Source organism: Oncorhynchus keta, chromosome 4 (genome assembly GCF_023373465.1).
Source record: "Oncorhynchus keta strain PuntledgeMale-10-30-2019 chromosome 4, Oket_V2, whole genome shotgun sequence".
Lineage (NCBI taxonomy): Eukaryota > Metazoa > Chordata > Actinopteri > Salmoniformes > Salmonidae > Oncorhynchus > Oncorhynchus keta.
Genome location: NC_068424.1, coordinates 70,337,078 through 70,361,098, shown reverse-complemented (window position 1 = coordinate 70,361,098; position 24,021 = coordinate 70,337,078). Strand labels below are relative to the sequence as shown.

Here is a 24,021-nt window from a genome sequence, read left to right as displayed (position 1 = left end):
CACACACACACACACACACACACACACACACACACACACACACACACACACACACACACACACACACACACACACACACACACACACACACACACACACACACACACACACACTGACCAGGATGGTGGTAACTATGTAGGTCCTGTTCTGTAGGCCGTAGCTGCTGTCGTTGCTTCCTCTCATGAAGGTGGCTGTGCTCACATACTTCTCGTCCTCGTTCCAGTAGCCCACCTGATACATACAAGATAAACAGACAAGTGAAAAAACTGACGGGCCATGAAGGAAACCTTCATTTGATCTGATACTGTACTGATATAATATGAGACTGCAATGAAACACTACTGGACATGAGTCCTCACACTTGACATCAAATAAGATCCTATAAGGTCCCATTAGATCCCATTAGATCCTATACGATTCTATAAGATCCTACAGATCTCATGACCCACCTTCTTTGGTCCAGAGGGGGCTAGCTCCATGACACTGACGGTGAAGTTGGTCCTGCGTCCTTTCTCATTGAACTGGATATGACCCGTCAGGCCATGGATACGCACCTAACACACGGGGGAGGGACAGAATCAATGGAGCATCGATAACACAGAGACACGGGAAGCAGTTACCATCTAGGTCTTTAGGTGTAGGACTCATAATAAAGTAGTCTTCTATTAGCCTCATTGACAGGAAACATCATCTGGTGTTCTGTTTCCTCAACAGCCTTGACTGGATGTTCATTGGAGCGTGTGTGTGTGTGTGTGTGTGTGTGTGTGTGTGTGTGTGTGTGTGTGTGTGTGTGTGTGTGTGTGTGTGTGTGTGTGTGTGTGTGTGTGTGTGTGTGTGTGTGTGTGTGTGTGTGTGTGTGTGTGTGTGTACACTGATTGTACAACACATTAGGTAAACCTTCTCTTGCCATTACAGACTGACCAGGTGGATCCAGGTGAAAGCTATTGATGTCACCTGTTAAATTCACTTCAATCAGTGTAAATGAAGGGGAGAAGACAGGTTAAAGAAGGGTTTTTAAGCCTTGATAAATTGAGACATGGATTGTGTTTGTGTCAGCCTCTGAATGGACAAGAAAAGTGCCTTTGAATGGATGGTATGGTAGTATGGTAGTAGGTGCCAGGCACATCGGTTTGTGTCAAGAACTGCAAAGCTGCTGGGTTTCTCACGGTTAATAGTTTCCTGTGTGTATCAAGAATGGTCCACCACCCAAAGGACATCCAGCCAACTAAAGGAAGCATTGGAGTCAACATGAGCCAGCATCCCTCTGGAAAGCTTTCAACACCTTGTAGAGTCCATGCCCCCAATGTATTTAAGTTTAAGTGTGTAGTGTTTGTGTGTGTGTAGTGTGTGTTCAGTGCAGCATGTTAGTGTTGGCAGAATGATGGGTTTAATTGAGCGAGCGGAACATCAAACTCCTCTCGGCCCTCAGGCAGATGTCTGCATTCACTCGGACCAGATGACAGCGAGACATAGCAGCGGAGACACTGTTTGTGTGTGCCTGTGCGTCCGTGCGTCCGCGCGCGCTCATGTGTGTGTGTGTCCCCGTGTGTGTTCAGGCAGGTGGATGAACGTGTGTGCGCACAAGAGGGTGTGCAGGTGTGTTTGTGTGTCCGTGTCTGTATGTGTTTGTGTGTGTGTGTCCATGTGTGTACATCACTAAGGATACAGTTCCACAGAGCTACACCAGAGAGACCCGTGTGAGACTCAGAGAGGGTCTGTCTGTTAAAAAGCTTAAGTCAACGGCCCAACTGAAATATACAATAACATATAAATGACTACATCCAATTAGTAGCATCGTCAGTATCAGAAACCAGCCCCCTACTGCTAGCAGATATTGATCATCAATCCAGTTCACAGCACAGTCCTCTGCAGGCACGTCGAGGGCAATTACTAATAAACACATAGCAACATTTATTTATTCAGGTTGTCTGAAAACCTATTGAGCCGTCTCTTTTCTGTTTCTGTCATATCATCTGGGCATGGTTGCATAAAAAATCTTAAGTGAATTTCCCCTTATCTTTTCTCTTACAGTTTCCTTTAACGCATCCTTAACTTTAAGTCAGTTGCATTTTGACTCTGTACCTGTACCCCCTCCCTGTATATAGCCTCCACGTTGACTCTGTACCAGTACCCCCTCCCTGTATATAGCCTCCACGTTGACTCTGTACCTGTACCCCCTCCCTGTATATAGCCTCCACGTTGACTCTGTACCAGTACCCCCTCCCTGTATATAGCCTCCACGTTGACTCTGTACCTGTACCCCCTCCCTGTATATAGCCTCCACGTTGACTCTGTACCCCCTCCCTTTATATAGCCTCCACGTTGACTCTGTACCAGTACCCCCTCCCTGTATATAGCCTCCACGTTGACTCTGTACCAGTACCCCCTCCCTGTATATAGCCTCCACGTTGACTCTGTACCTGTACCCCCTCCCTGTATATAGCCTCCACGTTGACTCTGTACCTGTACCCCCTCCCTGTATATAGCCTCCACGTTGACTCTGTTCCTGTACCCCCTCCCTGTATATAGCCTCCACGTTGACTCTGTACCTGTACCCCCTCCCTGTATATAGCCTCCACGTTGACTCTGTACCTGTACCCCCTCCCTGTATATAGCCTCCACGTTGACTCTGTACCAGTACCCCCTCCCTGTATATAGCCTCCACATTGACTCTGTACCTGTACCCCCTCCCTGTATATAGCCTCCACATTGACTCTGTACCTGTACCCCCTCCCTGTATATAGCCTCCACGTTGACTCTGTACCAGTACCCCCTCCCTGTATATGGCCTCCACGTTGACTCTGTACCAGTACCCCCTCCCTGTATATGGCCTCCACGTTGACTCTGTCTGTACCTGTACCCCCTCCCTGTATATAGCCTCCACGTTGACTCTGTACCAATACCCCCTCCCTGTATATAGCCTCCACGTTGACTCTGTACCTGTACCACCTGTATATAGCCTCCACATTGACTCTGTACCGGTACCCCCTGTATATAGCCTCCACATTGACTCTGTACCGGTACCCCCTGTATATAGCCTCCACATTGACTCTGTACCGGTACCCCCTCCCTGTATATAGCCTCCACATTGACTCTGTACCGGTACCTCCTGTATATAGCCTCCACATTGACTCTGTACCGGTACCTCCTGTATATAGCCTCCACATTGACTCTGTACCGGTACCTCCTGTATTTAGCCTCCACGTTGACTCTGTACCGGTACCCCCTGTATATAGCCCCCACATTGACTCTGTACCGGTACCTCCTGTATATAGCCTCCACATTGACTCTGTACCGGTACCCCCTGTATTTAGCCTCCACGTTGACTCTGTACCGGTACCCCCTGTATATAGCCTCCACGTTGACTCTGTACCGGTACCCCCTGTATATAGCCTCCACATTGACTCTGTACCGGTACCTCCTGTATATAGCCTCCACATTGACTCTGTACCGGTACCTCCTGTATTTAGCCTCCACATTGACTCTGTACCGGTACCCCCTGTATATAGCCTCCACATTGACTCTGTACCGGTACCTCCTGTATATAGCCTCCACATTGACTCTGTACCGGTACCTCCTGTATATAGCCTCCACATTGACTCTGTACCGGTACCTCCTGTATATAGCCACCACATTGACTCTGTACCGGTACCCCCTGTATATAGCCTCCACATTGACTCTGTACCGGTACCCCCTGTATATAGCCTCCACATTGACTCTGTACCGGTACCTCCTGTATTTAGCCTCCACATTGACTCTGTACCGGTACCTCCTGTATTTAGCCTCCACATTGACTCTGTACCGGTACCCCCTGTATATAGCCTCCACATTGACTCTGTACCGGTACCTCCTGTATTTAGCCTCCACATTGACTCTGTACCGGTACCCCCTGTATATAGCCTCCACATTGACTCTGTACCGGTACCTCCTGTATTTAGCCTCCACATTGACTCTGTACCGGTACCCCCTGTATATAGCCTCCACATTGACTCTGTACCGGTACCTCCTGTATTTAGCCTCCACATTGACTCTGTACCGGTACCCCCTGTATATAGCCTCCACATTGACTCTGTACCGGTACCTCCTGTATTTAGCCTCCACATTGACTCTGTACCGGTACCCTCTGTATATAGCCTCCACATTGACTCTGTACCGGTACCCCCTGTATATAGCCTCCACGTTGACTCTGTTCCTGTACCCCCTCCCTGTATATAGCCTCCACGTTGACTCTGTACCTGTACCCCCTCCCTGTATATAGCCTCCACGTTGACTCTGTTCCTGTATCCCCTCCCTGTATATAGCCTACACCTGTCGTAATTGGTGCATGTGACAAATACCATTTGATTTGATTTGACAACACATTTTAAGGTGAATTTCCCCCTTAATTTAAGTGAAAAACTTAAGTGTGCCCATGAGGTCCCTTAACCCTTATGTGCCTCATTCAGTATGGATATCAATGTCAACAGCATTTGTGGAGGTGAGCATTGCTTTCATCTGCCCCAGTTTCAAGAGGAAAACATCCACCATCTAGTTAGCTAATTAGCTAAACAATGGAAGGTGCACCATCCATGGCTGAAAAGCTAGCTGGGGAGCTAGCTACCTACTCTGTAAGTTAGCCTGACGTGCTAGGAAGTCATATAAACATGTTTTATTATCTTCTGAATCAATGTGATTATCCTGTCTCGAATGTAGAAGCTTTATCTCCCAAAATAAATGTGAATAAGGTCATCTCCATGGTAACCAGAGACTCTTTCTTCTGTACATGCTTGCAAACTACCATAAAATGATGCCCTTAACTAAGGAAATGTTTGAGGACATGGGTTGACTTGAATCTTGAGTGACCTGGCTGCTCTGTCTGTAATACTTGATTTCATTCCCATCTCAGAACATTGCATTATGAAACTCCATTGTTGATGTCATATCCTATGATGATCACAGGCAGGTTTTGTTTACCTGACGTGATAACACATTCCATCCAGGAAGCTCATAGGTGACTCCATGGGAACGTTCGGGGACAGAATACAGATCTGATTTCTTCAGCAGGGCCTGACTCAGGATCGGTTAGCCAACGTGCCACTCAGGAGCTTGTGTGTGTGTGTGTGTGTGTGTGTGTGTGTGTGTGTGTGTGTGTGTGTGTGTGTGTGTGTGTGTGTGTGTGTGTGTGTGTGTGTGTGTGGGGGGTGTATCCCTCCTTTCTACCAGCAGAGTAGTGTGGGTTTACCTGTTGCAGGGCTCTCTGTATATCTATGCCTTGGCCCCATGGAGCCGGCGGGTTGGCGAGGCATTCGCCTGCGTTGCCACGGCGAGAGATGTCTATCCTCTGTTTCCGAAGGTTCTGGAATGCTGTAGACATCACCTTCACCCCATCATATGTCAACGCTCCGGTGTACTACAGACAGAGAAAGAGAGAGAGAGAGAGGGGGGTTGGAGCGGTGAGAGAGAGAGAGGGGGGTTGGAGCGGTGAGAGAGAGGGGGGTTGGAGCGGTGAGAGAGAGAGAGAGAGGGGGTTGGAGCGGTGAGAGAGAGAGAGAGGGGGGGTTGGAGCGGTGAGAGAGAGGGGGTTGGAGCGGTGAGAGAGAGGGGGGTTGGAGCGGTGAGAGAGAGAGGGGGGTTGGAGCGGTGAGAGAGAGAGAGGGGGGTTGGAGCGTGAGAGAGAGAGAGAGAGGGGGGGGTTGGAGCGGTGAGAGAGGGGGGGTTGGAGCGGTGAGAGAGAGAGGGGGGTTGGAGCGGTGAGAGAGAGAGGGGGGTTGGAGCGGTGAGAGAGAGGGGGGTTGGAGCGGTGAGAGAGAGAGGGGGGTTGGAGCGGTGAGAGAGAGGGGGGTTGGAGCGGTGAGAGAGAGGGGGTTGGAGCGGTGAGAGAGAGAGGGGGTTGGAGCGGTGAGAGAGGGGGGGGTTGGAGCGGTGAGAGAGAGAGGGGGGGGTTGGAGCGGTGAGAGAGAGAGGGGGGTGGAGCGGTGAGAGAGAGAGGGGGGGTTGGAGGGGTTGGAGCGGTGAGAGAGAGAGAGGGGGGTTGGAGCGGTGAGAGAGAGAGGGGGGGTTGGAGCGGTGAGAGAGAGAGGGGGGTTGGAGCGGTGAGAGAGAGAGAGGGGGTTGGAGCGGTGAGAGAGAGAGAGGGGGGTTGGAGCGGTGAGAGAGAGAGAGGGGGTTGGAGCGGTGAGAGAGAGAGAGGGGGTTGGAGCGGTGGAGAGAGAGAGAGGGGGTTGGAGCGGTGAGAGAGAGAGGGGGGGGTTGGAGGGGGGTGAGAGAGAGAGAGGGGGGTTGGAGCGGTGAGAGAGAGAGGGGGTTGGAGCGGTGAGAGAGAGGGGGTTGGAGCGGTGAGAGAGAGAGAGGGGGGTTGGAGCGGTGAGAGAGGGGGGTTGGAGCGGTGAGAGAGGGGGGTTGGAGCGGTGAGAGAGAGAGAGAGAGGGGGGTTGGAGCGGTGAGAGAGAGAGGGGGGTTGGAGCGGTGAGAGAGAGAGAGAGGGGGGGTTGGAGCGGTGAGAGAGAGGGGGGTTGGAGCGGTGAGAGAGAGAGAGGGGGGTTGGAGCGGTGAGAGAGAGAGAGGGGGTTGGAGCGGTGAGAGAGAGAGGGGGTTGGAGCGGTGAGAGAGAGAGGGGGGTTGGAGCGGTGAGAGAGAGAGAGGGGGGTTGGAGCGGTGAGAGAGAGAGAGGGGGTTGGAGCGGTGAGAGAGAGAGAGGGGGTTGGAGCGGTGAGAGAGAGAGGGGGGTTGGAGCGGGTGAGAGAGAGGGGGGTTGGAGCGGTGAGAGAGAGAGAGGGGGTTGGAGCGGTGAGAGAGAGGGGGGTTGGAGCGGTGAGAGAGAGAGGGGGGTTGGAGCGGTGAGAGAGAGAGGGGGTTGGAGCGGTGAGAGAGGGGGGTTGGAGCGGTGAGAGAGAGAGGGGGTTGGAGCGGTGAGAGAGAGAGAGGGGGGGTTGGAGCGGTGAGAGAGAGAGGGGGGTTGGAGCGGTGAGAGAGAGAGAGGGGGGTTGGAGCGGTGAGAGAGAGAGAGGGGGGTTGGAGCGGTGAGAGAGAGAGGGGGGTTGGAGCGGTGAGAGAGAGAGGGGGTTGGAGCGGTGAGAGAGAGAGAGGGGGGTTGGAGCGGTGAGAGAGAGAGGGGGGTTGGAGCAGTGAGAGAGAGAGGGGGGTTGGAGCGGTGAGAGAGAGAGGGGGTTGGAGCGGTGAGAGAGAGAGGGGGGTTGGAGCGGTGAGAGAGAGAGGGGGGTTGGAGCGGTGAGAGAGAGAGGGGGGGTTGGAGCGGTGAGAGAGAGAGAGGGGGGGGTTGGAGCGGTGAGAGAGAGAGAGGGGGGGTTGGAGCGGTGAGAGAGAGAGGGGGGTTGGAGCGGTGAGAGAGAGAGGGGGGTTGGAGCGGTGAGAGAGAGAGAGGGGGGTTGGAGCGGTGAGAGAGAGAGAGGGGGGTTGGAGCGGTGAGAGAGAGAGAGGGGGGTTGGAGCGGTGAGAGAGAGAGAGGGGGTTGGAGCGGTGAGAGAGAGGGGGGGTTGGAGCGGTGAGAGAGAGAGGGGGTTGGAGCGGTGAGAGAGAGAGGGGGGTTGGAGCGGTGAGAGAGAGAGGGGGGTTGGAGCGGTGAGAGAGAGAGGGGGGTTGGAGCGGTGAGAGAGAGAGAGAAAGAGAGAGACACGTCCTCATTACACTTAAAACAACACATATTGAAAGGGTTTGGTCATAATAAAACGAGAGATCAGAGCAGAGATCATTATAGAGAGATCAGAGCAGAGATTTATAGAGAGATCAGAGCAGATATTTATAGAGAGATCAGAGCAGAGATCATTATAGAGAGATCAGAGTAGAGATCATTATAGAGAGATCAGAGCAGAGATCGGTATAGAGAGGTCAGAGTAGAGATCATTATAGAGAGATCAGAGCAGAGATTGGTATAGAGAGGTCAGAGTAGAGATTTATAGAGAGATCAGAGCAGAGATCGGTATAGAGAGGTCAGAGTAGAGATTTATAGAGAGATCAGAGCAGAGATCATTATAGAGAGATCAGAGTAGAGATCATTATAGAGAGATCAGAGCAGAGATTGGTATAGAGAGGTCAGAGTAGATATTTATAGAGAGATCAGAGCAGAGATGGCCCAAAGTGTAACTTTAAGTGTGTGCGTTTAGGTGTGTACATGCGCACGTGCTTCCGATGCTCCCAGACCATGGAGCAACGTAAGATAGGCAACGGCACAAGGTCTGGGGACAATGTTGGATTTTAAGGGGGGGGAAATCTACCAGGGAGGGTCCTCTTCAGACATACTCTCAAAAAATCACGAGTTTGGGAAGCAGGGCTTAAAACGCTGCCGGAAATAGACACAGAAGCGGCATGACATGGCAGTCACGTGACCAGAGAATCGCTTCCAATTTCCAACTCGCACGCCGGAACTTGCTCAGACGTGTTAAGCTGGAGCATTGGAACCCGTCTGTTTAAAGAGACTAGTGTGTGTATGTATGTGGAGTGTAGGACCTTCAGGCGTCTCTTGGGGAATTTGGTGTCTTTGTTTTCAAACTCCATCCACTGCTGAATGGTACGGCTGACGTTCTGCTCTGTGTAGTTGACCAGCTGGAAGCCTGTGATGTTGGCCCCTCCTTTCCTCAGGTCCGTTAGATCAATGTCCAGAAAACCCTTATAGGAAGAAGATGAAGAGAGGACAAACAGACAGAGAGAGAGCATGGAGAGACGGGTGGACACAGACAGACAGACAGACAGACAGACAGACAGACAGACAGACAGACAGACAGACAGACAGACAGACAGACAGACAGACAGAAAAAACAAGTTAAACATTTTGAGGAATCAATTTCATTCTCTAGTTTCATTTTTAGAGTCATGTCTTTAGGATGAAATTAATAAATATGAAGTCTACTTTTTCAACAGGAGATTTGGGTAAATAGGTGTCCTACAGCTCACAGTGATAGATTTAAAACCAAGCATCGTGTAGAAATATAGAGGGATACAGAGCTGGCAGCCAGTATGCTTTTGTTAATAGAATGCTAACTACTTATACCACTTCAGTGGTAAAATAAATTACCTTGGGTGTAACAGTAATACTGCAGGGATCAGAAATCGTATGTTTAAAGAGAAATCACTCCAATATTAAATGTGAGAGATAAATATTCAGAAAGATAAATTCACAATCAGATTTATGGTGCGTAAGTTATTTGCTACAGCGAGAGTGTGAGAAAGAGGGAGGGAGAAGGAGGGCCATAGAAAGGGAGAGAGAGAAAGAGCGAGAGAGAGATAGAGCGAGAGAGAGATCGAGATCGAGATCGAGAGAGAGAGAGAGAGAGAGAGAGAGAGAGAGAGAGAGAGAGAGAGAGAGAGAGAGAGAGAGAGAGAGATCGAGATCGAGAGCGAGAGAGAGAGAGAGAGAGAGAGAGATCGAGATCGAGAGCGAGAGCGAGAGCGAGAGAGAGAGAGAGAGAATTGTTAAGTGTATACGTGATGAGAGAGTGTTCTGTACAAAGGCCAAAGCAGTGCAGTGGCTACATTGTAATTCCTGGTTGAAACTAAAGCAGGGAAAGAATGAGAAAATGCCAGGGTCAATCTCTTAATGGAAATGGAAAATCCCTCAGAGCAAGCTCTTATCCCAGCCCCAGCCTGAAAAGAAAGAAGTAACGAGGGAGGAGGAGAGTAGAGAATGAAACAGACAAGATCAGTAGGGTTGAGGGAGAGGTCTAGGTTTAATCCCTGATAGAGTTGTGTTAATCCTGGACCTCCGTGCTGTGAAGTATAATGGAACCACTTCCCTGGAACCCTTCAACACTGTGGAACACAATGGAATCACACTTCTGGAACTGCTGCTGGGCTCCATGGTACAGAATCCCTCTGACTCTACTTGGAGGGGTGTGTTTCTAGAACACTAGTGATCTCAATGTTCTAATTTAGAATCGTACAGTTCCGCCGGGATTGGTCCATGGCAGCCATGTACAGAAGTACAGTAACCCTGTAAGGTAAGTCTGTGTAGAGCACTACACCCTGCGCATATACTATCCCCATGGACAACAGTATGTCCTGCTTTGACCCAGTAGGTAGAGAGAGACAGAAGGCAGATTCACCCCCTCAGCAGGTAATCAATCTGTCTGCATGGTGAATCAGATGCAGACAGAAGCAGTCACCCACAGAGAGACAGAAAGACTGATGTACAGACAGAAGCAGTCACACACAGAGAGACAGAAGGACTGATGTACAGACAGAAGAAGTCACACACAGAGAGACAGAAATACTGATGTACAGACAGAAGTAGTCACACACAGAGAGACAGAAATACTGATGTACAGACAGAAGTAGTCACACACAGAGAGACAGAAGGACTGATGTACAGACAGAAGTAGTCACACACAGAGAGACAGAAGGACTGATGTACAGACAGAAGCAGTCATACACAGAGAGACAGAAGGACTGATGTACAGACAGAACCAGTCACACACAGAGACACAGAAAGACTGATGTACAGACAGAAGTAGTCACACACACAGACACAGAATGACTGATGTACAGCAGGGGACTGAACAAGTAAACTCCGCAACCTCAGATATTTGTGATTGGTAGTGAAAGTGGTGCTGTCAACTGCTCTGACCTTCAGCCTCCGACTGTGACTGTCTGTCTGGTAGAAGTTCCAGAACCACAGGAAACCCTTATTATATTGATCCCTGCCTGCCCTTTGATGAAACTTTCTGTGGTTTGGTGTTCTTAATGCCATCAATCAGAGCTTTCTTCTCTTTCTCTCCTCTTCTCTTCCTCCCTCTTCCCCTTCTCTCCCCCTTATGCCTAATGGGCCCTGCTCCCTCCACCCCCTAACCCCCACTTCTCTTCTTTTCCACCCTCCTCGCACCCCTTCTCCCTCTCATCTCCTCCCCCCTTCTCCATCTCCTTTCATCCTCTCTTTTCCTCCCTGTCTCCTCCACTGTCCTCTCTCCTCTCTTCCTTCTCCCTGAAGTATCAGCCGAACCAGGTGTCCATATGTCTCAGTTGAATGGCCAGAGGACAGAGAGAATGAGAGAAGAAGAGATGTGTGTATTTTTCTGCTCCATGTGTTAGCTAATGCAGTGCACTGAGCTGAGCAGGTTACTATAGAAACCGCTCCTCATGGACACGGAGGTGGAAACATTTGATATAGACCTCCTAGACACACACAGAAAGACTAAGAGATGCAGACATATACACACACAGAGACAGGCACACACACTCTCCCCCTCTCATAGACGCAGGCACACACACACACACACACACACACACACACACACACACACACACACACACACACACACACACACACACACACACACACACACACACACACACACACACACACACACACACACACACACACACACACACACACACACACACACACACACACACACACGGTAGCTGTGCTAAGGTAGAACACAGAAAAGTGATTTTAATAGAGCCATTATGGAGATTGCAGGCGGTTTGGTACCAAACTTTATTGCTTTCACAGCTTTCTAATTTACACTTCAATCTAACAAATTGACCAGATGAGAGAGAGATTGAGATAGTCCCAGCAGTGAGCCAGCATATTAATGTAGTTATTACCATGCTTGTATCCCAAATGGCGCCCTATTCCCTATATAGTGCACTATAAAGGCGAAAAGTAGAGCACTATAAAGGGAATTAGAGTCCCATTTGGGACACAGCGTGCTTTCTGTTGATATCCATTTTCTGCTGTTTTTAGTGTCTATGGGGAGGTTGTATGAGCGGTGCCCTGGGACGATCACAGCGGACAAAGACAGCTAATGCACATTACCCTGCACACATTTACTCACTGACCCTACTGTCTATCTGTCTGTCTCTCAGTGGCTGGCGGCTGAGCGTGTGTGTCTGTGTGTGTGTGGGCTCTGCAGCATTCTGTATCGTCTCATTTCAACAGAGTCACAGTCAGTCAATCAAGGTAGGGGCTTCCATTCCTTTTGGAAAGCTCTACCAGCAGTATGAATGGTCTGACTGCAGTAGACTGCAGAGACGTCGATACAGAGTTTGTAGAGGATTATTTTGACGGGCATATATGTTCGTATCTCTCTCTAGAGTTAGTAGCTGAAGAGGGAAGAAATGTGAGCAGTGGAATATGTTTTGACAAAATCACATGTTTTTTTCAAGACAGATCTGTTGTATCCCTTCAGAGAAATCTGAAATGGATTTGGTGCTTGTAATGAATCATTCCAGTTGTATGTAGGGGTGTCCAATCAAAAACACATTTTGACCAATAGGTCAAATAATATATTAATTGTGTGGAAACACGTTTGAATAAAAAACAATGTCTCTATCATAATCCGATCAAAAGTTATTGTAGGTTTTATCCTTGTAGGATGGCCAAGATTAGGGTGGTTTAATCACTGGAGGCCAGAGAGGAAAACGTGTTGAACAATCAGGGAATAGAATTGTCAGCTGGGCTGAATGCTGAGGGAGAATTAAGGCTAACTGACAAGCTCACCGTTGAACTCGCCATCTTTCTTCTCCAATACAGAGGACATAAAACACTAGAGGCAAGATAGATATTGATTTTGAAACATGACATGTAGTATTTTCATATATTAGTATACACTTTTCATATTCATATTAACGGGAAGTTCCTGTTATTTTTCAAAGATTTCTAAGAAAAACAAGCATATCTCTGGGAAATATCAACGAATCACTGAGCGAGCTTTTCTTTTCTAATCATTTTACATTTAATTTGTTTCGTGTTAATTTAGCTTTTTGTCAAATCCTCAAAACTCGCTTCGAGAAACAGAGCTCACTGATTATTATAGGATGTATTATGTTACGAAATAAGACTCTTTAGATATAATGAAAGAACCCACTGAACGATTCAGAACATGATGAATCATATTTGTCTTGATAAAATGTATTTTTCTAACAAAAGGAAGGATATTGTATGTCTTATTGCAGTTTCAATATCATGTTGCCTCTAGAGAGATACCCAGCCACGTCACCCGTGATACAAGTCAGTATACGACGTCCATCCATGCCTGAGGACGTCGGGTGATGACGTGGAAACCGGATACTAGGGGCAACAGTGAGTGCTGTTAGCTTCAAGTAGGTTTTAGTTTTGGTGTTGTGGACGTGGATGGTGGATGGGCATTAGCATAAGGGTTCTGGTTCAATTTCAGCCATAAAAATATGTTTTTTAGATTTTTATTTTAAGCCTATGCCAAACATTAACCCGTACCTTAACTGTTAGGAGTTAATGCCTAACCCTAAATATTTGTAGTTAATACCTAAACTTAACCTTATGAAATTTGACATTTGCAACAACTTCAAAATTTGACATTGGAGAAAAATGTATGAATGTCGTGAGACTAAGAGCTAGATGCAATACCTTGGGATGTACCAGACAAATTACACAGAACAACATCTGTAGAATCCACATAGGATAGAAATATGGAGATGGGGAGAGAGAAAGAGATGGGGAGAGAGAGAGCGAGAGAGAGAGAGAGAGACAGAGAGAGATACAGTAGAGAGGGGGAGAGAGAGATGAGAGATACAGTAGAGAGATGAGAGATACGGTAGAAAGATATAGAGAGAAATACAGTAGAGAGAGAGAGAGAGAGAGAGAGAGAGAGAGAGAGAGAGAGAGACAGAGAGAGATACAGTAGAGAGGGGGAGAGAGAGATGAGAGATACAGTAGAGAGATGAGAGATACGGTAGAAAGATATAGAGAGAAATACAGTAGAGAGAGAGAGAGAGAGAGAGAGAGAGAGAGAGAGAGAGAGAGAGAGAGAGAGAGAGAGATAGAGACAGAGAGTCACAGTATTGAGATAGTAGAGAAATGTGTATAGAGGGAGAGAGAGAGAGAGCAAGAGAGATATATGTATAGAGAGGGAGAGAGAGAGCGAGAGATACAGTAGAGAGAGAGAGAGAGAGAGAGAGAGAAAGAGAGAGAGAGAGATACAGTAGAGAGAGAGAGAGAGAGAGAGAGAGAGAGAGCGAGAGAGAGAGAGAGAGAGAGAGAGAGAGAGAGAAAAGAAAACATCTTACCAGGTTTGCCAGGATGTAGTGGTAACTCTTAGCATTCTTCCCGTGTTCAACGATCTGCAACACAGAGAAAAACTTGACTTTAGGATGGACATGACTGGGGAGGGGCTTGTGTGTGTGCGTGTGTGTTCAGTACACTGTACCCATGTAGTGACCTTGGCCAGGGCAGAAGAGACACCAACTAGGGTAAGATATTGTAACAGCAGTGACTCTCAAATAAGAATATTCAGTATAATCATTCCTGTAGTCTCATCCCATGCATACAAATATACATCACAAAATCCACTCAAACATGACTTCATCACACCAAATTTCATATTTGTTTTCTGTTGCTCATATTACTTTCTTTGTAACTTCAAAAAACACTCATCTCCTTTAACGTCAAACTAAGCATGTGACTGTGTTGAGAGTCAATGATCTACAAGTCATTTTACATGCCGAACAACCAAGGGAATATCAGTAGTCTAGTCTAGTGAAAGAGAGGGAAGACTGAGGAACAAAGGGCGAAGCTGTGCCATCGTAAATACAGTATCTTATGCATTCTAAATTACCTCCCATTCGGAAAAGGAAAATGCAATAAATATTTACTCTGAGCTACGCTTCAGTAGGTTGGTGGTAGATGGAAGGCCGTGTTGCCAAACCGAGTCCTTTGTACTTTGAAGAATGTCTATGGTGGTCAATTGGATACGTTGTAGTAACGTGTTTTGTGTGGTAGATTGGATACTCTGTCCGTTTCCTTCCTAACCTGCGTTTGCAGCTGCTGTTGCTAACTCAACGGCTAGGAGGTATCACTTCTGTAGCGAATAAGAGTTCAAAGTTCATACCATTCGCAACCAAAGCTCACACTGAGGTTGGCTTCGTTCTGTAGTTATCTGAATACTTCTGACATCGGACTGTCATTCTGATGTACCCGGAACAGGAGGTTACATTTTCGTCAAGGTCTTATATAGTGGAGGGAGAAGGGTGTGTTTCATAGTTTATAACCCATGTCTCTTCACTGATTGAGCAGAGCCCTAACCTTATGAAAACCCAAATCTCTCCTTCCTGAGAGGTATGATGGCTGCGTGGTCCCATGGTGTTTATACTCATGCACTTTTGTTTGTACAGATGAACATGGTACCTTCAGGCGTTTGGAAATTACTCCCAAGGATGAACCAGACTTGTGGATGTCTACATTTTTTTTTCTGAAGTCTTCTTTAGATTTTCCCATGATGCCAAGCAAAGAGGCACTGAGTTTGAAGGTAGGTCTTGAAATACATCCACAGGTTGACTCAAATGATGTCAATTAGCCTATCAGAAGCTTCTGAAGCCATGACATAATTTTCTGGAACTTTCCAAGATGTTTAAAGGCACAGTCAACTTAGTGTATGTTAACCTCTGACCCACTGGAATTGTGAACAGTGAATTATAAATGAAATAATCTGTCTGTAAACAATTGTTGGAAAAATGACTTGTGTCATGCACAAAGTAGATGTCCTAACCGACTTGCCAAAACTTAGTTTGTTAAGACGAAATTTGTGGAATGGTTGAAAAACGAGTTTTAATGACTCTAAGTGTATTAAAACTTCCGACTTCAACTGTATTCAACTGTGCTGTTGAAAATTGTGTTTTACTGGAATAAAAGTAATCTTTCATCTGGCTATACAGAGCAGTAGTAATGGCATCTTTTTGTAGGCATTAACTCCGCAATGGTTTGATGGATAAAGCCTATGGGAAAATTTAGTTTTTGTTGGGTTTTTGGATAAACGCCATAAATAAGGTCTGTGGTAACATAGGATTAGGAGATCTTGTTCATTTTGTTCTGTGAGATAATCTTCATCAACTAATGTCTCTTTTTGTGAATTTTGAATAATTTATGTAATCAAAACAAGCACATAAATCACATAAAGGCTTTATAATTCATAAAGGTCATGTTAACTAACTAACTAGTTATGGTAGTTTTGCTTTAAACCAGGGATGGGCAACTTAGTCTTCGGGGGCCGGAGTGCTGTCGTACTTTAAACCAAGTATGGCAAATCCAGTCCTCGGGGGCCAGAGTGCTGTCGTACTTTAAACCAAGTATGGCAAATCCAGTCCTCGGGGGCCGGAGTGCTGTCGTACTTTAAACCAAGTATGGCAAATCCAGTCCTCGGGGGCCGGAGTGCTGTCGTACTTTAAACCAAGTATGGCAAATCCAGTCCTCTGGGGCCAGAGTGCTGTCGTACTTTAAATCAAGTATGGATACTCCAGTCCTCGGGGGCCAGAGTGCTGTCGTACTTTAAATCAAGTATGGAAAATCCAGTCCTCGGGGGCCAGAGTGCTGTCATACTTTAAATCAAGTATGGAAAATCCAGTCCTCGGGGGCCAGAGTGCTGTCGTACTTTAAATCAAGTATGGAAAATCCAGTCCTCGGGGGCCAGAGTGCTGTCGTACTTTAAATCAAGTATGGAAAATCCAGTCCTCGGGGGCCGGAGTGCTGTCGTACTTTAAATCAAGTATGGAAAATCCAGTCCTCGGGGGCCAGAGTGCTGTCGTACTTTAAATCAAGTATGGAAAATCCAGTCCTCGGGGGCCAGAGTGCTGTCATACTTTAAACCAAGTATGGAAAAGTCCAGTCCTCGGGGGCCGGAGTGCTGTCGTACTTTAAATCAAGTATGGAAAATCCAGTCCTCGGGGGCCAGAGTGCTGTCGTACTTTAAATCAAGTATGGAAAATCCAGTCCTCGGGGGCCAGAGTGCTGTCGTACTTTAAATCAAGTATGGAAAATCCAGTCCTCGGGGTCGGGAGTGCTGTCGTACTTTAAACCAAGTTTGGAAAATCCAGTCCTCGGGGGCCGGAGTGCTGTCGTACTTTAAATCAAGTATGGAAAATCCAGTCCTCGGGGGCTGGAGTGCTGTCGTACTTTAAATCAAGTATGGAAAATCCAGTCCTCGGGGGCTGGAGTGCTGTCGTACTTTAAACCAAGTATGGTAAATCCAGGCCTCGGGGGCGGGAATGCTGTCATACTTTAAACCAAGTATGGAAAATCCAGGCCTCGGGGGCGGGAATGCTGTCATACTTTAAACCAAGTATGTGAACTCCAGTCCTCGGGGGAAGGAGTGCTGTTGTACCGTAAAGCAGGTATGGGAAACTCCAGTCCTCGGGGGCCAGAGGGCTGTCGTACTTTAAAGCAGGTATGGGAAACTCCAGTCCTCGGGGGCAGGAGTGCTGTCATACCATAAAGCAGGTATGGGAAACTTCAGTCCTCGGGGGCAGGAGTGCTGTCGTACCGTAAAGCAGGTATGGGAAACTCCAGTCCTCGGGGGCAGGAGTGCTGTCGTACCGTAAAGCAGGTATGGGAAACTCCAGTCCTCGGGGGCCAGAGGGCTGTCGTACTTTAAATCAGGTATGGGAAACGCCAGTCCTCGGGGGCCAGAGGGCTGTCATACTTTAAATCAGGTATGGGAAACTCCAGTCCTCGGGGGCAGGAGTGCTGTCGTACCATAAAGCAGGTATGGGAAACTCCAGTCCTCGGGGGCCAGAGGGCTGTCATACTTTAAAGCAGGTATGGGGGTTCTGTAACTGACAGAGAGAGTGGGGGTTCTGTCACCAACAGAGAGTGGGGGTTCTGTAACCGACAGATCAAGTGGGAGTTCTGTAACTGACAGAGAGAGTGGGGGTTCTGTCACCGACAGATCAAGTGGGAGTTCTGTAACTGACAGAGAGAGTGGGGGTTCCGTAACTGACAGAGAGAGTGGGGGTTCCGTAACTGACAGAGAGAGTGGGGTTCTGTAACTGACAGATCGAGTGGGGATTCTGTAACTGACAGAGAGAGTGGGGATTCTGTAACTGACAGAGAGAGTGGGGGTTCTGTAACTGACAGAGAGAGTGGGGGTGCTGTAACCAACAGATCAAGGTGGAGTTCTGTAACTGACAGAGAGAGTGGGGGTTCTGTAACTGACAGATCGAGTGGGATTTCTGTAACCGACAGATCGAGTGGGATTTCTGTAACTGACAGAGAGAGTGGGGGTTCTGTAACCGACAGATCGAGTGGGAGTTCAGTAACTGACAGAGAGAGTGTGGGTTCTGTAACTGACAGAGAGAGTGGGGGTTCTGTAACTGACAGAGAGAATGGGGTTCTGTCACCGACAGATCAAGTGGGAGTTCTGTAACTGACAGATAGAGTGGGGGGTTCTGTAACCGACAGATCAAGTGGGAGTTCTGTAACTGACAGAGAGAGTGGGGGTTCTGTAACCGACAGATCGAGTGGGAGTTCAGTAACTGACAGGGAGAGTGGGGGTTCTGTAACTGACAGAGAGAGTGGGGGTTCTGTAACTGACAGAGAGAGTGGGGTTCTGTAACTGACAGATCGAGTGGGGGTTCTGTAACTGACAGAGAGAGTGGGGGGTTTTGTAACCGACAGATCAAGTGGGAGTTCTGTAACTGACAGAGAGAGTGGGGGTTCTGTAACTGACAGAGAGACTGGGGGTTCTGTAACTGACAGAGAGACTGGGGGTTCTGTAACTGACAGAGAGAGTGGGGTTCTGTAACTGACAGATCGAGTGGGGGTTCTGTAACTGACAGAGAGAGTGGGGGGTTCTGTAACCGAAAGATCAAGTGAGAGTTCTGTAACTGACAAAGAGAGTGGGGGTTCTGTTACCGACAGATCAAGTGGGAGTTCTGTAACTGACAGAGAGAGTGGGGGTTCTGTAACTGACAGATCAAGTGGGAGTTCTGTAACTGACAGAGAGAGTGGGGGTTCTGTAACCGACAGATCAAGTGGGAGTTCAGTAACTGACAGAGAGAGTGGGGGTTCTGTAACTGACAGAGAGAGTGGGGTTCTGTAACTGACAGATCGAGTGGGGGTTCTGTAACTGACTGAGAGAGTGGGGTTCTGTAACTGACAGATCGAGTGGGGGTTCTGTAACTGACAGATCAAGTGGGAGTTCTGTAACTGACAGAGAGAGTGGGGGTTCTGTAACCGACAGATCAAGTGGGAGTTCTGTAACTGACAGAGAGAGTGGGGGTTCTGTAACCGACAGATCAAGTGGGAGTTCTGTAACTGACAGAGAGAGTGGGGGTTCTGTAACCGACAGATCGAGTGGGAGTTCAGTAACTGACAGAGAGAGTGGGGGTTCTGTAACTGACAGAGAGAGTGGGGTTCTGTAACTGACAGATCGAGTGTGGGTTCTGTAACTGACAGATCGAGTGGGAGTTCTGTAACTGACAGAGAGTGGGGGTTCTGTAACTGACAGAGAGAGTGGGGTTCTGTAACTGACAGATCGAGTGAGGGTTCTGTAACTGACAGATCGAGTGGGGGTTCTGTAACTGACAGATTGAGTGGAAGTTCTGTAACTGACAGAGAGTGGGGGTTCTGTAACTGACAGAGAGAGTGGGGTTCTGTAACCGACAGATCGAGTGAGGGTTCTGTAACTGACAGATAGAGTGGGGGTTCTGTAACTGACAGATCGAGTGGGAGTTCTGGAACTCATCATGGACTTTACATGACCTCACACATTCCCAAAATATTTGCTTCCTCTGAGAGTCTCCCACATATTTATATCCCCACTGTGTGTGTGTGTGTGTGTGTGTGTGTGTGTGTGTGTGTGTGTGTGTGTGTGTGTGTGTGTGTGTGTGTGTGTGTGTGTGTGTGTGTGTGTGTGTGTGTGTGTGTGTGTGTGTGTGTGTGTGTGTGTGTGTGTGTGTGTGTGTGTGTGTGTGTGCGTGTGTGTTGGGAGCAGGCTGGAGGGCATGGCAGACAGTTGCATTAGTTATTAAGGGTGACCCTAGCACAAGGCATGTCCTACAGCACAGCCTCCAGCAAGGAAAACACAGGAGAGGAGAGATGCTGATACCCAAGACACTGGGGGAAGATGGTGGCCAAGATACAGTCACACTGGGGGACGATGATGGCCAAGATACAGTCACACTGGGGGACGATGATGGCCAAGATACAGTCACACTGGGGGAAGATTATGGCCAAGATACAGTCACACTGGGGGACGATGATGGCCAAGATACAGTCACACTGGGGGACGATGATGGCCAAGATACAGTCACACTGGGGGAAGATGGTGGCCAAGATACAGTCACACTGGGGGACGATGATGGCCAAGATACAGTCACACTGGGGGAAGATTATGGCCAAGATACAGTCACACAGGGGGAAGATGATGGCCAAGATACAGTCACACTGGGGAAGATGATGGCCAAGATACAGTCACACTGGGGGAAGATTATGGCCAAGATACAGTCACACTGGGGGACGATGATGGCCAAGATACAGTCACACTGGGGAAGATACATGGACAGTGTGCTAGCGTAGTTTCCATGAGGCCCCAACTGATTTCACAATAAACACTCAAATCTCTATCGTCCTTACGCGCATCCCAAATGCTTTTCCCTATAATTCCCCACTTTTGACCTTATGGCCCTCGCGCAGTGTGTCCTGTTAGAAAACAAAGGTCCACTCTCTTGACATAAACCTTTATGAATCAAAGATTCTGTTGTGGCTATTCATGTTCCATATTTAAAGGGGCTACATAGGCATTCCAGGAGTAAAAATAAACATGTCCTCATTCATATATCCTCTGACATTATCTGGTGAGAATTTGGGTCTGTGTATTGGGTGAAGATACCTGCGGGTTTAGAGGGTGACGGGGCAGTGTGTGTGTGTCTGTGTGTCTGTGTGTGAGTGTGTAAAACACAGGCTGCTATAGAGGCAGAGAGCCGGGAGCAGACCTCTGTGATGGATGGAGTCTGTCTGAGATGAGAACCGCTGTGGCTGCGCTGCTGTAAACTGGTGAGAAGTGGTGCAACTACCTTAACTGTGGGCACCAGGTCATCAATAACACTCACACACACCAGACACTGTCTTCACACAGCTAGAGCCAAGCGTTGGAGGAGAGAGAGGGGACACTGTCTTCACACAACTAGAGCCAAGCGTTGGAGGAGAGAGTTGGAGGAGTTGGAGGTGAGAGAGGGGACACTGTCTTCACACAGCTAGAGCCAAGCGTTGGAGGAGAGAGTTGGAGGAGTTGGAGGTGAGAGAGGGGACACTGTCTTCACACAGCTAGAGCCAAGCGTTGGAGGAGAGAGTTGGAGGAGTTGGAGGAGAGAGAGGGGACAATGTCTTCACACAGCTAGAGCCAAGCGTTGGAGGAGAGAGTTGGAGGAGTTGGAGGTGAGAGAGGGGACACTGTCTTCACACAGCTAGAGCCAAGCGTTGGAGGAGAGAGTTGGAGGAGAGAGAGGGGACACTGTCTTCACACAGCTAGAGCCAAGTGTTGGAGGAGAGAGAGGGGACACTGTCTTCACACAGCTAGAGCCAAGAGTTAGAGGAGAGAGAGGGGACACTGTCTTCACACAGCTTGAGCTAAGCGTTGGAGGAAAGAGAGGGGACACTGTCTTCACACAACTAGAGCCAAGCGTTGGAGGAGAGAGAGGGGACACTGTCTTCACACAGCTAGAGCCAAGCGTTGGAGGAGAGAGAGGGGACACTGTCTTCACACAACTAGAGCCAAGCGTTGGAGGAGAGAGTTGGAGGAGTTGGAGGAGAGAGAGAGGACACTGTGTTCACACAGCTAGAGCCAAGAGTTGGAGGAGAGAGAGGGGACACTGTCTTCACACAGCTAGAGCCAAGCGTTGGAGGAGAGAGAGGGGACACTGTCTTCACACAACTAGAGCCAAGCGTTGGAGGAGAGAGTTGGAGGAGTTGGAGGAGAGAGAGCGGACACTGTGTTCACACAGCTAGAGCCAAGAGTTGGAGGAGAGAGAGGGGACACTGTCTTCACAGAGCTAGAACCAAGTGTTGGAGGAGAGAGAGGGGAAAGAGGTCTCGGGCTCTTTCTGTTTTTATGTGTGTGTGGGAGGGGGAAGGACGCATATGTGTGGTGGAGTGGTGCGTGTGCGTGTGTGTGTGCGCGCGCGTGTGTGTGTGTGTGTGTGTGTGTGTGTGTGTGTGTGTGTGTGTGTGTGTGTGTGTGTGTGTGTGTGTGTGTGTGTGTGTGTGTGTGTCTGTCTGTGTGTCTGTGTCTGTGTGTGTGTGTCATTAATTGCTATGCCAGGATACACCCTTCCCAGGCAGCAGTAGCGTGGTGAGTAAGTGTTTCTCTACAGCTCCAAATGTCAACCTAACCGTACCTATATCTCCTGTCTCTAATACTGAGACTGAGACTAATACAGTACACTGGACGACTGCTGCCTGGGAGGATCCTCTTATCCACAGTTTGGCCTTTATTGTCAATAATCTTGCCCTGTAGGTAGCTCGACAAACGGGTCACTATCTGGCACAACCAGAAAGTCAAACTCTGGAACCCTAACTAACCCTAACCACACCATGTGCCTTAATGCCTTAATAACAAACTTGTATGTCGTTTGTAAATACGGATACAATTGTTAAACTACGAGCCTAGTAGGTTTAGCCACGGAAAAAGTCAGGAACCTTCCTGCTAGCCATGATTGGCTGAGATAATGGATGGGTTGAAAATGCTGAGAGATAAAATCAAATCAAATCAAATCAAATATATTTATATAGCCCTTCGTACATCAGCTGATATCTCAAAGTGCTGTACAGAAACCCAGCCTAAAACCCCAAACAGCAAACAATGCAGGTGTAAAAGCACGGCGGCTAGGAAAAACTCCCTAGAAAGGCCAAAACCTAGGAAGAAACCTAGAGAGGAACCGGGCTATGTGGGGTGGCCAGTCCTCTTCTGGCTGTGCCGGGTAGAGATTATAACAGAACATGACCAAGATGTTCAAATGTTCATAAATGACCAGCATGGTCGAATAATAATAAGGCAGAACAGTTGAAACTGGAGCAGCAGCACAGTCAGGTGGACTGGGGACAGCAAGGAGCCATCATGTCAGGTAGTCCTGGGGCACGGTCCTAGGGCTCAGGTCCTCCGAGAGAGAGAAAGAAAGAGAGAATTAGAGAGAGCATATGTGGGGTGGCCAGTCCTCTTCTGGCTGTGCCGGGTGGAGATTATAACAGAACGTGGCCAAGATGTTCAAATGTTCATAAATGACCAGCATGGTTGAATAATAGTAAGGCAGAACAGTTGAAACTGGAGCAGCAGCATGGCCAGGTGGACTGGGGACAGCAAGGGGTCATCATGTCAGGTAGTCCTGGGACATGGTCCTAGGGCCCAGGCCAGTTGAAACTGGAGCAGCAGCATGGCCAGGTGGACTGGGGACAGCAAGGAGTCATCATGTCAGGTAGTCCTGGGGCATGGTCCTAGGGCTCAGGTCCTCCGAGAGAGAGAAAAAAAGAGAGAAGGAGAGAATTAGAGAACGCACACTTAGATTCACACAGGACACCGAATAGGACAGGAGAAGTACTCCAGATATAACAAACTGACCCTAGCCCCCGACACATAAACTACTGCAGCATAAATACTGGAGGCTGAGACAGGAGGGGTCAGGAGACACTGTGGCCCCATCCGAGGACACCCCCGGACAGGGCCAAACAGGAAGGACATAACCCCACCCACTTTGCCAAAGCACAGCCCCCACACCACTAGAGGGATATCTTCAACCACCAACTTACCATCCTGAGACAATGCCGAGTATAGCCCACAAAGATCTCCGCCACGGTACAACCCAGGGGGGGGCGCCAACCCAGACAGGCCGACCACAACAGTGAATCAACCCACCCAGGTGACGCACCCCCCCCCAGGGACGGCACGAGAGAGCCCCAGCAAGCCAGTGACTAGAGGCAGAGAATCCCAGTGGAAAGAGGGGAACCGGCCAGGCAGAGACAGCAAGGGCGATGAGTTCAGATTGGTAGCCACGTAGCTCGCTTCTGTCTATAACAGGAGATGCTCAGTATGTGTAGATAATCCTTTCTACTACATTATTTTTGAAAGATATAATGTTAGCCATGCAGAACTGTAAAAGCGTTTCTACAGCTCTCAACAACATTGTTGCTCTGAATTTAGCAGGCGCTATCGACAAAGATCAGTGGGAAAACATTGTGATGGACGACATTTTGCACACAATCAGTGTGAACAACAGGCCAAACAAGCTGTAGCTCCAAACCAAACAGAAGAGACACGCTGCCGTGAAGCCTTCATCCATGTATACGGGTCATTG

The 24,021-nt window shown here is 48.4% G+C and overlaps 1 protein-coding gene across 11 annotated transcripts in view; it reads right to left on the bottom strand.

The window, feature by feature from the left end:
- LOC118377818 (glutamate receptor 1-like) overlaps positions 1-24,021 on the bottom strand; it is a 242,301-nt gene that overhangs the window by 95,001 nt on the left and 123,279 nt on the right. For all 11 annotated transcript variants that reach the window (XR_008128737.1, XR_008128754.1, XR_008128715.1 and 8 more), the window contains exons 5-9: positions 13,975-14,028; positions 8,443-8,601; positions 5,222-5,389; positions 450-554; positions 118-231 (exon numbers count right to left, since the gene is read on the bottom strand). Coding sequence is in view for 8 of the 11 variants with exons in the window: in XM_052514412.1 (XP_052370372.1) it covers positions 118-231; positions 450-554; positions 5,222-5,389; positions 8,443-8,601; positions 13,975-14,028 (600 nt within the window). In the remaining 3 variants the exon portion in view is untranslated. The remainder of the gene's footprint in view (positions 1-117; positions 232-449; positions 555-5,221; positions 5,390-8,442; positions 8,602-13,974; positions 14,029-24,021) is intronic.